At 44.9% G+C, this 16,202-nt stretch overlaps 1 protein-coding gene across 9 annotated transcripts in view; it reads left to right on the top strand.

Moving 5' to 3' along the window:
• Positions 1 to 16,202, top strand: part of HMBOX1 (homeobox containing 1) — a 109,792-nt gene that overhangs the window by 40,172 nt on the left and 53,418 nt on the right. For 8 of the 9 annotated variants that reach the window (XM_051812161.1, XM_051812130.1, XM_051812145.1 and 5 more), the window contains exon 2: positions 6,979 to 7,062. In XM_051812161.1, coding sequence (XP_051668121.1) covers positions 7,040 to 7,062 — 23 coding nt within the window. In that variant the 5' untranslated portion in view covers positions 6,979 to 7,039. The remainder of the gene's footprint in view (positions 1 to 6,978; positions 7,063 to 16,202) is intronic. The other variant, XM_051812150.1, reaches the window with a different exon arrangement.

The following is a 16,202-nucleotide window of genomic DNA, read 5'->3' as shown; positions in this document are numbered from 1 at the left end:
TGCTCTTGGCCCTGCCTGACCTACATGGAATCTGAGGGTTAGCCTTCACAGTGAGCTCTGGAATCCTCTCTGGGACAAGCCAACTGCAGTGGAGGTGGATTCCCAGTTCTGCTTGGCACTGCAGAACCTCGTTCCAGTTGGCATGGCCAGTGCTACTGTGTCACCGTGTTCCTCGCCGAAAACCGTCCAGGTAATTTGTGTTAATTGGGATGTTTTCTGAACGAACCTCTCACTTATTGTGTGTTTGGCCCAGGCTGGGACTCCAGGACTTGGCAGTGTCCCATCTGCAGCTTTGCCCAGATGAAGGGTTGTGCCTTAGGGTGTACCTGGAGTTCAGGGTGTCATGTGGGGGCTTTAAAGCTCAGTTCTGCTTCAGGGCATGTCCTGCCTGGTGTAGCTCTGTAGGAGTCAGCTGGCGATGAGCTGCTGGACTGATCTCATCCTCATCCATTCCAAACTGATCTGAGTGGATTGGGATAACCTGTTTGATCCCTAAGGAAGTGGCTGTTGCAGCAGTCACGTGCTATCCCTGCTAGTCAGGAATTTGTGCCTTGCTGTCTGTCTTCCACTGTCGACATTCACGTGTAATTTTAGCCAGAAAAGCAAATTCAAGTCTGGCCTTTGGTCCAGGCAAGTTTTTAGACATGATTAGAGGGGACAGCATGGAGCAATTGAGGAGATACACCAGCAATGTTAGAGTTGGAAGCTCATTTGTAAGCAATAGTGAAAATACCACCCGGGCTCTCTGCTGAAATGTCTCTGCAGATGGAACTTGGTGACAGCATTTCATTTTCCAGCTGCCATTAAGGACAAAGCAATACTAAATTACATCCTTTTACTGGGATTGCATTGCCTTTTATGTATCTCTGGGACTTCTGGAGTAATTTGGGGTCCTTTCCAGTGAAATACAGATGAACTTTTCTGCCTTTCTGGAAGCCTTGGGTGAGTTTGGGAAACTTCAGGATTTTGTAACCTCAGTTTTTCTGTACAAAGGCTCCATTGCCAGTCTGCTTCAAAATGGAGCCCAACCTCTGCTTTGCACTGGAGGCAATTCCACTAAATTTAGGTAAGGAGGTTTGTTTTGCATGGAATTTAACAGGGAAAAGGAGAGAAACAGTTTTACCTGCAGTCCTTGGCTGATTGTTCTGAGGAGATCTGTGGGGCACATGGAAGCAATGATTTACTCACTTGCTTTTTTTACATTTACCAACTGTGGCTTTATCCTGAGATTAAGGTGTTTTTTCTAAAGGAGAAAGGCTTCTGTCCATAGCTTTCCTTCACTTAGGGAGTTCTGAGAAAGAAGAGGATCCCATAAAAATATTATAGGCTTGTAAAGGTGACAAGGTGCTGCTGCAGTCCCTCACCATGATCCCAAAATATGGCTTTCTCTTGGGTTGTACAGTGAAGGGTCTGGTGAAAGCACAGTCACAGTAAGAATGAAAACAGCACTGGCTGGAGGGGACTTCTGAGTAGTTTTTTCAAGGATTTTTGTGTTCATAAAAAGTATGATCTCTTGCTCCTTTCGCTTCACAGGTTGCTCAGGGAAGTGATGGAATCTTAAATCTTGAAAACACTCAAAAGGCATCTGGACACGGTCCTGGGTTTTGGAGGCCTTGCTTGAGCAGAGGGCTTGGATAAAAGGGCCTCCAGAAGCCCCTTTCAACCTCATGGGGTGACTCTTGGGGGTGGTCCTGTGCAGGGTTGAGGGTTGGACTCTGATCCTTGTGGGTCCCTTCCAGCTCAGCATATTCTGGGATTCTGTGAACCTCAACTGCCTCCTTCTGTGCTGAGAAGGTCACAACCTGTCCCTGAAGATGTTTACTGTAGCAGTTCACACCTTTTATTCCCTTGCACCTGGTCTGCAAGGAGCACTTGAGGTAGAACCTGCAGCAAGTGCAGTGACCTTTGTTCAGCAGTGGCTTCTGGCAGGAGTTTCCTGAGGGTCTGCACAAGACCTTGCTCAAGGTGCAGCTCAGTGAACTGACTTAAAAATCATAGAATCACAAAACATCCGGAGCTGGAAGGGACCCACAAGGATCATCGAGTCCAACTCCTGGCTCTGCCCAGGACACCCCAGCAATCCCACCACGGGCCTGAGAGCATTGTCCAAACTCTCCTTGAGCTCTGTGATGTTTAAATACCTAAAGTAGTGATATTTAAAGAACTTGGAGCCCAAAGACTCAAGAACCAGCTCTTCTCTTTGTGGTGCAGTGCAGTGACTGCACAGATCTGCTCAGGAGGTGGCAGTGCTTTAGAGAAGGTTCCTGACCTTCCTAGAGAAGGTTCCTAACCTTGCTTCCCAGGGCACAAGTGAAACACATCCTCAAGTCATATGGCAGAGCTTTTTTTCTTTTTTTATTTTTTTATTTTCCCAATAGGCCTATTTTGGGAAAATGGGCTAAAGAGTCCTAGATTAGCTTTAGTATTTTGGACACCAGTCCTACTTTTGTGCGTGCACCCAGATGAATTTATCTTTGAGTTTGGATACAAATGCAGTACCTGGAGCTTTAAAAGCACTGGGTAAATAACAGCCTGTCTGAACAGCTCCCAGGAATAAAGGACTTGGAGCTGGCAAAGGAAGGCTGCTGTCTGGAATCTGGAACCAGACACATTCAGAGTAGAAATCAAGTACAAATTTGTAATGGAGAGGGTGATTAATCACCAGGATGAACTAGAGCTGGATGGATGGATCATTGGTCTCTTGCTGATTTTGAGGCAGGATGTCCTCTGGACAGAAGTTAAGCCAGGTGACTGTTTTACTTCAGTGTAAGAGAAGCCCATGGAATCCAGAATCATTTAGATTGGAAAAGACCTCCAAGATCATCCAACTGGAATGAATCCAACCTGTGAGTGATCCCCACCAGAGCACTGAGTGCCACATCCAGTCATTCCTTGGACACCTTCAGGGTTGGGGACACCACCACCTCCCTGGGCAGCCCCTTCCGGTGCCTGACCACCTTTTCCATGAAGGAATTCCTCCTGATGTCCAGCCTGAACCTCCCCTGGCACATGTTTATAGACACACATGTACACACACGTGAACACCCCTGCACAGAGCCCACCCAGAGGACCTGGCAGTTCCTACAGACCTTGAGCTGCACGTGCAGTAGAAGACTTGAACTTTGAATCATTTTTTTTTTTGCTGTTTCTAGGAGAGGATTGGCTTGTAATTCTGCGTGAGTTGGGAATCTGACCTTTACTTTGAATTCAGCAGTGGTAGAACTTCATTCTTTGGGCTTAATTTCTTGGCCATCCAACACAGCAGGTTTGTCAGCAAGGCTGGAACTTGGGGGTTCTGCATTTCTGGTATGACAATTGTAGTGGTGGGCCCATGTCCTCAGGCAGATTCCGTGTTCAGCCACTGATCCTGCCCTGTGTGGCTTTAAGCCAAGAATTCAGCCCCTCTCTTCATGTTTTCCTTATGTCAAAATGATGATGTTTGTCTTCCCCAAGGACAAAATCTTAAGAACTTACCAAGGAAGGTATTAGTGAAATACAAAGTGATGGCTTTTTTTTCTTTCTTTTTTTTTTTTTTTTTTACTAGGTGAGTCACTCAGAAATTAAAAGAGAAAATGAATTTCTCTTCCAAATAAGTGATATCAGCCTCATCTTTACCAAGTGACTTTCTCCTTGCTTCTGCAGGGCGTTGTGGATCAGGGTGAACTCTACTTCAAAACATTTAATTGCACACAGTGAGAAATGAAGAAAACTGAAGTGGATCCCAAGAATGTATTAAAAAAATCAGAACTAAAATGAGAATGATTTCATGTCAAGTGAGACAAATGCAGAGTTGATACTCCAGTGCTTCACACTTCCACTTGTCCTTGGCACTGAGAAAATGAGATTTTTAATATCTGAAAAACAGATTGCCATGAGGACTCATCCACTGTCAATTTAAGCTGCCTTTATAGCAAACTTAAGCTGGGGACAAGATTGTTCATTACATCTGATTCTACAACTGCAGCCACGATTTCCATATTAATAGTGACTTTTTTTTTTTTTTGTTATTATTGTCTGTACCAGCCCTGGGAAAGGGGAGCTGGTTGTGTTTTTCCTGCGTTAGCAGATCGTTTATTTAATGAATAATGCCAAGAGGGCAAAGGTTTGTGAGCTCTTACCTGCCTATCACTGCAGACAGTGGTGACACCTGCCTTTGCTGCTGTCTCAGGGCGGGTTTGGTGCTTTGGTTTGTGCTAAAAGGGAAAGAGGGATGTTGAGTCGTGGTTTCAGGGTCATAATTTGTTGGCAACTGAAGTGATGTTGGTTGGGATGGAATTTTTTTGACTAAAATTACAGGTGAGGGGTTGGTTGTTTCCTATCTGAGGTGCCCCTAAATGACAAAAACATTTCAGCTTCAGACTTGACGCGTATCTGGGGGTGGGGAAGGTGTTTCTGTGCCCCTGAACTTTGGACCAGTGTGGAGTCAAAGACTGTTTGTACCCCTTTTCAGCAGCAACCACTCTGTGCTGGCAGCAGCCTTAGGAAGCAGCAGCTTCCTCCCCTTTCTCTGGAACTCCATTTGCTGTCAGACCTGAGGATTCCCTGTCCTTCCTTGGTGCTTGGCTCAGTCTGGGACAGTTTGGGGTTGCATTCTGAGTGCAATAAAAACCAACTCAGCCTTTAACATAGCAAAACCAGAGATCTTTTTCCTATTTTCCCATGAACTCCCTGCTGAAATCCCACCATCCTCTGTCTGCACTCACAGATCTGGAGTCTCTTGGAAAAACTCCTCTTCCTCTGCTGTTCACATCCCAAATTTGGTCTAGATCCTAATGACTCTTCACTTACATTTGAGTCCATACCATTTTTTTTCCTCTTCCATTACTATTACTAATATCACCCTCCTGCCTGTGTCATCTCAAAAACTGAGTTACTGAAGCCTTTTCTTTGCCTCTGTTACCTCATCTCCTCATGTTCCAGTTTTAATCCTGTGTTTCATGATGATGGAAAGTGATCTTTCCTTTCTGGGTTTCCTTCTTTGCTTCTTCCACACTCCTCACCCTGGAAGCAAACCCTTCTGTGACGAATCCAGTTCTCTATCATTAGCCTCTCTGACCTTCAGAAAGTTTGTATATATTTAAGTCTAATTTGTTCCTCTTTGGAAAACAAACCAGCTCTCTGTATTAAAATTTGGCAAGAAGTCAACAGCATGATCTCATATTTTTTTTGTGACCGCCTCGGGGAACATGTTTAAAATGCAGTTAAGAGATATAACAGGGGAGGGGTTTGGTGTAGAAGTCTTTCTAAAAGGTTTGGGGTGGGTGACTGTGAGGGACCTGGGGGTTTGTCCCTCCCATCCATCAGTGGTTTGGTACCACCATTGCACTCCCAGGCCACAAGGACATGACCTGTCACGGTCTGCCAGGACCGCTCTTCGTGTCTGTGACCTCCCTCTGGGTGACCTCCTTTCCTGGAGAGGAAGAGGCAGCTCCAAGTGGGCCAAATGACTTGTTTTGGAAGTGGCAGCAGCCAGCTCTGAGCAGCTCCCCTCCCTGGGAACACCCAGCTTTCCTTGGCCGTGTCTGGGTGGGAGAAGGCACGTGTGGCCAGGCTGGAACCTCCCAGGAAAGCTGGTGGCCAGAGCCGAGTGCTGCTGCCCCTGGGAATGCTCAGCCAGCCCAGCCTTTTGTCCTGAGAGTTCAGGAGTTTTTTCATGAGGGGAAAAGAAAGGAAAACCAATAAAACACAGTAACGATGGTATCACCATCCTTGGAGGGGTTTAAAAGCCGTGTGGATGTGGCACTTGGGGACGTGGGTTAGTGGTGGCCTTGGCAGTGCTGGGGAGAGGATTGGACTCGATCTCAAGGGAGGTGATTCTCCTCCTCTACTCTGCTTTTTTGAGACCCCACCTGCAGAGCTGCCTCCAGCTCTGGGGCCCTCAGCACAGGAAGGACATGGAGCTGCTGGAGTGGGTCCAGAGGAGGTCACCGGTGCTCCAAGGGCTGGAGCCCCTCTGCTCTGGAGACACGCTGGGAGAGCTGGGGGGTTCACCTGGAGAAGGATCCAGAGAGACCTCAGAGCCCCTTCCAGTGCCTAAAGGGGCTCCAGGAGAGCTGGAGAGGGACCTGGGACAAGGGATGGAGGGACAGGACACAGGGAATGGCTTCCCACTGCCAGAGGGCAGGGAGAGATGGGATATTGGGAAGAAATTGTTGGCTGTGAGGGGGGGGAGGCCCTGGCACAGGTTGCCCAGAGAAGCTGTGGCTGCCCCTGGATCCCTGGAAGTGTCCAAGGCCAGGTTGGACGGGGCTTGGAGCAACCTGAGCTAGTGGAAGGTGTCCCTGCCCCTGGCAGAGGGTTGGAACAGAATGATCTTTAAGGATCCTTCCAACCCAAACCATTCTGAGATTCCATGATCTTAGGGGGCTTTTCCAACCTGGACATCTCTTTATGGAGCAGAGGAAATCATCCCGTTGCAAATCCATGTGCTGCTCTTTCCACTTGTTTTCTCTCCTACCTCACCCATAGCCTGAAGTGTAAATATTGTCCCTAGTTCTTTCTACATATCCCTGGATAGAACATCCTGCCTTTTCTCTTTCCCTTTGGTTAATAGTTTGACTTTTGGAGCACTTTCAGTCCATGTTAGTTTGTGGAGAAAAAGATGAGCAGTAATAGCTAAAGAAAACTCTATTAGGTCATTCTTCCTCAGAACACAGTACCTGTCTCTGAGCTCTCTGAGGATGTTGGCCAAATAATCCTTTTAATAGCTTTTGTGAGTTAAAAGGGTAGGTAACTGTCATAAGGCTAAATGATTGCATAGATTAATTTACTTGTGGCCGAAAGAAATCAATTGTAATTTAAATTTTTGTCTCTGGACTGATGACACCACCAGACTTTCTCCTGAGGAATGTGCCACATGCACTGAAGTCCGTGAGCCTCTGTGGGTCTGGATTAGTGACAGGTTATCCAGAATAATGGGGTTGAGTCTCTTTGCCTTTCACAGACATCTCTAATTTGTCTTTTCCTTGTGTTTTACAGAATGGTGAATAACACTGAAGACCCTCAAGAGGCTTTATAACGTCCCATCCCCATGTAAAGTATGCTCAGAACTTTTCCAGTAGTGTAAGTACAAGCTGAAGAAGCCCAGAACAATTAAGATCATTTGATGGTATTTTTTTCTGTTAATTTGTCTAAAAAGAGCAGAGAAATGGTTACAATGATTATGAGCAGTTGGCTGGAGAGTTCCACTCCTTTGGTGGAACATTTAAACCAGGGAATAGTAAAATAACCAGACATTTAAATCAGGGAATAGTAACTTTTAATTGCTCACTTGGTCTGGCTGATGTATTGTTTCTATTTCTACTTTTCTGTCTCTGAAAGAGAAAGAAAACCATGCAGTTCTTTGAAACTTGGCCTTGATCAGAGAAAAATTAGTGTTAAAAGAGAGATCTTCATACATCTACTGAACATACTGGAGAGATACTAAAGGGATACCTGAGCTGGGCAAGAGTTTAGCACCACTCCAGACTTGGCAAAAGGGATGAGAACACCATCATAATTCAGTGTTATATGGCAAAGGCAGAAAACCTGGGGCACCTCACCTTGCCTTAGAATTGGATGGGCTATTCCAAGCAGTGTCTTGAATCCCAGGTGGAATTGAAGTTGTCCAAATCTCATCCTTGAAGCCTGTCAATTTTTTTTCTTTTTTTTAAATGACTTCTGTCATAAATCTTCAATGTAATTGGTCTGCATGCTGTTTCTTCAGTAAACAAGCAAATGGATTCAATTGTTGAAGCTGGAAGGCTGAAAGGAAAGGCTTGACCTGTCCCTGTGCTGTCCCTCAGCTCCCACTGGCCAGTCCTGGTTGGCTGTTCCCAATATCCCTCTTGTTGGCACGACCAAATGCTTGTCCCCAGCAATCAGATTCCTGAGATACTTTGACCTCTTGACTTTGGATTGTTCCTTCTGTCAGACTGAGCTGGGAAGAGAAGCCAGGTCTGCAGAATAGGTGGGAAGGAACTGGGCTGCTGTGAATGCAGCCACGTTTTCCCAGATGGATTATTTCAAGGATGAAGATTTATCCTTGTCATAGTGCAAGTGGCAGTGCAGTCACAGGCTTCTGTAGAGGGAGCCACAGCAAAAATAAGGCTGCCAGGGATTTTTTGTTGGAAACCAAACTCCAATGAATTTCAAAAAGACTTCTTGATACAACCCTTAATTAGTTATTTTCTGTTGCTGGTGGCTTTAGTCTTCTCTTCAAAACTAGTGGTTTCCTGCTTTGTTGCCAGTCCCTTGAGCTGGAAATGTGTTGGATTTCAGTAATAAAATCACCACTTGAAATTGTAAAGATCTAGTTCACAGCAGGAGAGGAGTCAGGAGGTAAGGCCACGTTGCCCTGTGCATCTTCATTGTTCTGGTAATCCAGAGTTTGCAGAGGGATCTCAGATCACTTTGTGTGAGCACAGGGACAGTCTGACAGCTTTGGCTTTGTGTCAGGCTTTCACCACAAATTTCCAAAGTGGGAATTGCATGGTGTGAGTTTGCTGTACTTTGATTTCAGTCCCTTTCTGCCCTGTTCATCAGCTGCCACCTCCCAGCAGAGCAGCAGCAGCAGCTTTTATTTATTCCAGTGTATGTGCAGTTAATAGGATGCAGTGGAAGTAGAGGTGAACAATTTTTGACTGAGGGGAAAACAGGATGAACCTATTTGGAGGGGATTAGAGAGTATTAAATTAGAGCAAATGGGCCAAGATGACCCATTAAGGTATAAAATTTCCAGATTAGACCATAGATATTTTTTAAAAAAGGGTAAGTGGGATCGAGAAGGGGAAAGAAGAAAATGGAGCCTTAAAAAAAATTTAAATTTTGAACTTAAATTCTGAATAAGGTAAAGATTAAACAGTTAAAACTACTGGTAAGGGAGGTAAGGGAGGAGTTGGGTTATGCCTACACACAGAACAGCCAAGTAGGAACCTGGCTGCAGTTAACCATTTCTCCTTCCTAAGTTTTGTCCACAGTTGGATGGGAGTCAGTACTTGAGAGGAGTTTGGGGCATGATGTCAGCACAGAACTCTTGATTTTGGTCTCACAAGAATTTGTCATTTATCTGAAACTAAGCCCTGGAGCCAACACAAGTTTATCTCTCTTGGGTTCTCCATAAATATAATGGGAGTAATTATTTGTGCTTCATGGGCTCATGGCAGTACTGATTAATTAATATGTGTTAGGAGTGAGCTATGACCATCAGGATGTTTTGCATCCCTCAAAATATGAGTTCTGAGGGAACCAGGCAGTTGCAACGTCGTCACCTGAAGTTTACCTGAATTATCAGGCTGGTGCTTGTGAATCTTAATTGCCAGCAATGACAGGGCTGTCTGGGGAGTGAATAAAAGCCTTCAGAGTGGGAAGAGAATCAGGGTGAGTAATGCAGATGGAAAAGGACTGGGTTGAAGCCTTGTCATCATTTAGGGAAAACAACAGAAGGAGAAAAACCGAGGCTGTGGATGCTCCCAAGTCAGCACACGCTGAAGGGCAGGCACTGGAGTTACAGTGGCTTAGAAAATAAAATCACAGGTTGAGCTGTAACTGTCCAGTGCCCTTGAAATGTGGCACAAACCACGTTAATTAAACTTGGGAGAAAGAGGACTCAGCTCATTTTCTCTTTTTGTCTTGCTTGAAAAGGTATCCTGTAAATAGTTGGTGGCTGTAGGAATATTCAGTTGGCTTTTTAAGCTTCCTTGGCTGAAACAATGCCCTACCTGAGCCTGTGGTTTTACTTTAGGATAAACCAGATGAGTTAATTCATGATTTCACAGCCACTCTGAAAGGGTCCTTAAATAAAAAATAAAAAAATCTTATTGAATGGAAAAATTTCTTCCCCAAAATTTCTTCCAGTGATGGATTCCCCTCCCTGGAGGGATTTAAAAACCCTGTGGATGTGGTGACTGGGGAGGTGGGTTAGTGGTGGCCATGGCAGTGTAGGATGTAGATGGGTCTTCTCTATATCATGCAAGAGGAAATTTCCCTAGTTCAGGTCTGGACTACACAAAAAATTGTTGCTTTAAGAGCATTAATTAGGACATTTGTTTCTTTCTGAAACGCTTTTAACTAAAATAAAACTCTAATATGGAGGCAGCTGTGGCCAAAAGCCCATGTTTTTGCCATTATGATTTATATTCTTCAAGGAGACACCATTATCTATTCCTGAGTTGTTCTCCAAGTGGAGTCTCTGTCCTCATTAAGGCTGTGCCAGTGAAACTACACTTGCAAACTGTTTTTCTAATGGAAAATTATTTGCTTTGTAGTTAAGCACAAAATCAGGAGTAGGTGAGGTTCAGCTGTTTGCTGGGTTTCCATTTTAGTTTTCTGAAACAACAAATTTCTCTTTTAAGGAAGTGTTTTGGTTGTTCCTGCTGGGGATGGATCCTGAGGGAGAATGAAGGGGCCTGAAATACTTCAGGATATCTCTTTTCCTTCCTGTGTGGAAGAGGTGGTGGAAATCCTGGTGATGGCCTTGCTTGAAACTTGTCCTACACCTTGTCGTGTCTGGTGCTGTAGATGGACCCTGTAGGATGGCTTTGAAAAAACACTCAGAGTTTGGCCAGGCACTGGCTCTGTCTTCTTGCAGAATTCCTGTGTAACTTTGAACAAGTCATTTGGACCTGTCTGAAGTCCAACCCCTCTCTGGGAGCTCTTGGTTGCAAAAATTAGTGTAGTTTTACTTCTCTGCCTCACAGGGATCTTCTGCAGAAAGATGTGTTTCAAGTACTTAGATATTTCAGCTGGCAGAGTTAATGGAGAAGAGTTTGGAGATGCTGTCTGGATTTTAATAAAGGATTGGTCAAGTTTTGAAGTGAAATGGAAGAGGCAGAACACAGCACTAGGCCTGTGATCTTGACAGCTGAAAATATGTGACTTATCAAACAGTCCTGGAATGGTTTGGGTGGGAAGGGACCTTCAAGCTCATCTCATTCCATCCCCTGCCATGGGCAGGGACACCTTGCACTAGACCAGGTTGCTCCAAAACTCGTCCAGCCTGGCCTGGAACACTTCCAGGAGTGGGGCCAGTCTGGTGTTTAGGTCAGGCCCACATTTCAGTTTTATTGTCCTTGACTCTTTGTGTTTTTTCACATGGGTTAAAGGCAGCATTTCAGTGTGTTGATGAGATTTGCTGTAATTCAAGCACACAAGTCCTGCCCTGATTCTGTTACAGAACTGATATATCCAAAGTTTAGTCTTTGGCTCCCGAATCCAAGAGCTCCTCCTTGCTCTTGGCACAGGTTTGGGCTTTGGGCCCTGGTTCAGCACTCAGCTGCCACCACAGCTTTTCTCTCTGTTTGTTAGTCCTTCCGATCCCTCAATCTGCCCTTGAATCCAGCCTCAGAGTTTGAATTCCTGCCTTGTTGCTGTAGAATTGCAACAATAGCAGGAAACCCAGATTTTGGAAGTGGGGAAGGTTAGGGTTAGACAGATAAGGTGTCAGTGTGAATCACTCTGTGCCTCGAGTAGAATTCAGAAGTGTCTGGCTGCAAGCCCTGTGCTTAGTCAGAGGTCAGTCCCTTTTGTAAGACTTGGATTATGATGATAATTGGCATTTATATTGTATTTTTGCCTTGTAAGATCAATCTCAAGTTCTCTCTCTCTTTCCCAAAGATGTGGAGCAGAGTGAGTTCCTCACCCGAGCGGAATCAGTGGCAAAACCGCTGGGGTTTGCTCACTGTCAGTAAAAAAACCTTATCAGCAGAGAATTTCAGAGACTGGGGTGGGGAAGACCAGCTTGTGTAGGAGTGATGACTGTGGGTTTGGGGCTCTTTAACTAACTGGCTGAGGATCTCAGAGCCTCCTGAAGGAATGATATGTTGATATTCCGCTCTCAGCTCTGCCTCCCCTAATTTGTGGAGCGGGGAGTGTTTGATTACGCCGGATTTATTTTCAGGAGTTTCAGGCTGCTCTTATTAATTGTCCCCGTTCTGCTGGAAGGCGAGTGGCAGAGCTCTGCATTCCCGAGCCGCTGGTTTGCATTCCTAAACAGACCCTGTGACGCTGAACCTCCACGGCTCAGCTCGGAGCCTGATTTCCCTCCTCGCTGCAGCGCCAGGCTTTCATTTCCCTGGGATGAGAGCAGTCATTACAGGGATTACATTTTGTTTGTGAATCAGGGTGGATGGGAGTAGAGCCCTTTTGGAAAATCAGAGCCCAGAGATGCCACTGCAGGAGATGATTATGGGATCATATGGATAAGTCTGTGTGTTCATTGACATGATGAGCACTTCAGGCCTGAGGTTTTTTCCTCTCTTGAAAGCTGGTGCAGCTCCACTGAAAACACTGAAGTTGCAGCTGATGAGTGTAAGTGTTGAGTCAGATCCTTAATCCTTTGTTGCTCCCCAGAATTCGTGGCATCAACTTCTGTTTTAAGGGCAGCTTTGCAAAGCTTTGAGCTTTCCTGAAATATTTGTGTTGGCCGTGAATCATAAAATCACAGAATGGTTTGGGTTGAGGGGACCTTAAAGATCATCTCATTCCAACCCCTCTGCCATGTCAGGGTAAATGGGAGTAGAGTCCTTTTGGAAAACCAGAGCCCAGAGATGCCACTGCAGGAGATGATTATGGGATCGTATGGATAAGTCTGTGTGTTCATTGACATGATGAGCACTTCAGGCCTGAGGTTTTTTCCTGTCTTGAAAGCTGGTGCAACTCCACTGAAAACACTGGAGTTGTAGCTGATAGGTGTAAGTGGTGTGTCAGATCCTTAATCCTTTGTTGCTCCCCAAAATTTGTGGCATCAACTCCTGTTTTAAGGGCAGCTTCACTTAATATGGTGCAAAGGTGCTAAGGTTTGGGCTTTCCTGAAATATTTGTGTTGGCTGTGAATCACAGAATGGTTTGGGTAAGGGGACCTTAAAGATCATCTAATTCCAACCCCTCTGCCATGTCAGGATGAATGGGAGTAGAGTCCTTTTGGAAAACCAGAGCCCAGAGATGCCACTGCAGGAGATGATTATGGGATCGTATGGATAAGTCTGTGTGTTCATTGACATGATGAGCACTTCAGGCCTGAGGTTTTTTCCTGTCTTGAAAGCTGGTGCAGCTCCACTGAAAACACTGGAGTTGCAGCTGATGAGTGTAAGTGATGAGTCAGATCCTTAATCCTTTGTTGCTCCCCAGAATTCGTGGCATCAACTCCTGTTTTAAGGGCAGCTTTGCAAAGCTTTGAGCTTTCCTGAAATATTTGTGTTGGCTGTGAATCATAAAATCACAGAATGGTTTGGGTTGAGGGGACCTTAAAGACCATCTCATTCCAACCCCCCTGCCATGACAGGGATGCCACTCACTGGATCAGGCTGCTCCAAGTCCCATCTAACCTGGCCTTGGAGACTTCCAGGGATGGGGCAGCCACAGCTTCTCTGGGCAACCTGTGCCAGGGCCTCACCACCCTCTGAATTAAAGGAGTTTCACTTGTTCAGTAAGAACAGAAAAGGCCAAAACTTGAATTTCAGAAGGCTGGGTAGTGTTATGACCCTAAGTGTCCCAATTCTATTCCAGCAGTGCCTTAGGGGTGCACTGGAAGGGTCACAATCTTTGAACGTGTGTGTAGCATTTATTTTGTGATACATGTCAGCAGCTCTTTGTGCAGCAGCTGGAGCTCAATTAAGGTCCTTCTCCTGAGCATCTTGTAAGAACCAGCTGCATCCTTTGGGATGGGTAAAGCTGGGTGAGACATAAGGCCAGGTTGGATGGGGCCCTGAGCAACCTCACCTAGTGAGTGGCATCCCTGGGGCTGGAACGAGATGATCTTCAAGGTCCCTTCCGACCCAAACCATTCTGAGATCCTATGTAGGAAAGGAAGGAGCACTGAATGGAACTTTGCTTGGGTCCTTGGGTCTTGTAAATACATTTGGAGAGAGAAACAAGCTTGCATAACATAAAGTATGGTTTAAAAATCAACAGAATGGGCAGCTGGAGGTGAAGTTTCTTTGCATCCCTGGTTATGATCGGAAGCTTCCAGAGCGGTGCTTCCTGTGGTGAATTAGGTGGTCGGATGTCAGACTGGTTGATTAGCAAGTTATATTGCTTTGGGAATAGCAGTGCCATCCTTAATACCCATTTTTGCCTCCTGCCTGGATCAGACCTCACAGAGAAGGGGTCCTGCCCTGTGCCATATATCAGAGAAGGGTAGAAGTTGGCATCTCTCCCCGTCCTCTTCGCCCCAGTTGATGGGACTTTATCAGAATCATTCTTAAACCAATTACCAGACTTAGGATCCTGTTCTGAACGCTTTGGCTCTTGCCCACATCCATATTATGCAGATTATATCAAACACAGGTCTTATATCAAAAAGCACAACTGGTTTTGTAAGTCTTGAGCTTTGCTTATTAGATAAAGCAGTGAATTTTAATGGAAGTTGGAGAAGGACCTCTGCGGAAGAGCATCTCCTCAGTGATGCTGGAGTAGTTCCTACTCATCTACAGCGAGTAGAAGAGTGGAAAAAGTGATTTCTTGTGATCATTAAAGAGTCCAGAGCCATTTTCTCGAGTGTTAGAGGTGTTAAGGCTGGTGTCTGGCCTTATTCCCAAACGGGTAATTGAATTGCTTTGAACTTCTGCAAGTTCAATTGGACATGGACTTAGCTCGTAGCTGTTTTTATGGGATTATTCTGCTGTGTTCCATCATCTAGAAAGTTAAGTGCTGGGTAAATGATTCCTGTGTCTGCGTGGGCTGGGGCCGTGAGAGCAGGTGAGAAACCCTTGATGTGTTTGTCCTTACTTTTCTCTGAGAGATGCAGGAAAATAAGGGAAGAGAAAACGTCTGTGTCTGGCCATGTGCCCCCACTCGAGATCAGGACTGTCAGAGCAGGGGAGCCCCATATCTTAAGGGTGAAATTAATTTAAAAAAAGGGTGAAATTCATTTAAAAAATCAGGTAAATGAATCTTGGTGGCATGACAAGGAAAAGCAAAGCTATTGAGAGCCCCTAAACAGCCTCCGCTCCTTGAAGTCCCTTTAGAAGTGAAGGAGTGAAGCTGCACCTGGTTGAGACCTGCTGGATATTTTACATCTGTGGATTTGGGAGGGCTAATAAATTCTTTTTTTATTTAGCCTCTTATAGTTCTCCCTTCAATCTGATGTTCAGGTACCTCATGTTCCTTCTGGATGAGCCATGAAAGATAAGCATGAAGGTTTAATGCTTTAGAGGTAGGTGGGATTGGGTCCGTTTTCCCATCTTCCTTGGGGCGTGACTGCCAACTTAATGTAAGGAATGTAAATAAGTTTAATACTTTCAGCTATCTTTTTTTTTTTTTTTGCCTTTTTTTTTTTCTGTCAGGACCTAAAAAAACCTTCATTTTACGGGCAGGATTCATTTGTTAGAAAATCAGTCACTTGAATTTCGAGCTGAATCAGTCCTTTGTGGGGGTCTTGCTTGCAGAATTTCAGAGAGGAATAAAAAAAACACATGGCCATTCTCTGGTGGTTGGTTCTGTTTTTCAGGTATCTCCCCAAGGAAATTTGACAGCCCATGGTGAGAGTTTTGCTGTCTGATCAGCAGATAAAGCATGTGATTATACACGGAGATCTGCTGGTGTAGAGGAGATTCTGCTCCACCAGCAGCAGAGTTTGCCTGCAGCAGAGCTGTTGGTCCATGGTCTGTGTGCTCAGGGAAAGTATTTGCCATCTTTATTTTCTCCTGCACCCCCCAGTCGTTCTGCTTGTCTCTGTTTCGTTTTAATCCTTGTTACTTTTGCAGTTGGTTGTATTTCACAAGGAAAAAGAGGGGCAAACAAACTGAATTATAGGCAGCCAGAGGAGAGCAGGAGGATAAGAGGCTCTTCCAGCAGTGTGGGGGGGATGAAGTGGTGGAGAATACCCACTCATTAATGAAATTATGATGATTCTAAAACATCTGATTTACTTAACTACTTTGTAAATTGATCTTTATACAGGGTAAGTTTATTAAAATGTTTCAAAAAGAGAAAGTAACTGAAGCCCTCCTGGAGTAACAGTTTGAAAAAGTGTTGCTGTAGTTACTCATTAAAAAGTCGTAGGTAGTTGGCAATGTTGGAACATGTTCAGTAATTCCACATTTTGCAATATTTGTTTGGGGTTTTTTAATGGAAAATTCCAAGTTCCTGCAGTTGTTTTAAATGCATAAAAGCCACTCCAGGTGTCTTAAATACATAAAAGCATTATTTCTAGATCTCGTGGTTGGGTATAAAAGCATGGGAAAATGGGAATTGGACTCTCAAATCAGGTAGAACAATAAAAAGTG

Source organism: Manacus candei, unplaced genomic scaffold (genome assembly GCF_025592945.1).
Source record: "Manacus candei isolate 608988 ecotype Guabito, Panama unplaced genomic scaffold, ASM2559294v1 h1tg000007l, whole genome shotgun sequence".
Lineage (NCBI taxonomy): Eukaryota > Metazoa > Chordata > Aves > Passeriformes > Pipridae > Manacus > Manacus candei.
This window is presented reverse-complemented; position numbering and strand designations above follow the sequence as displayed.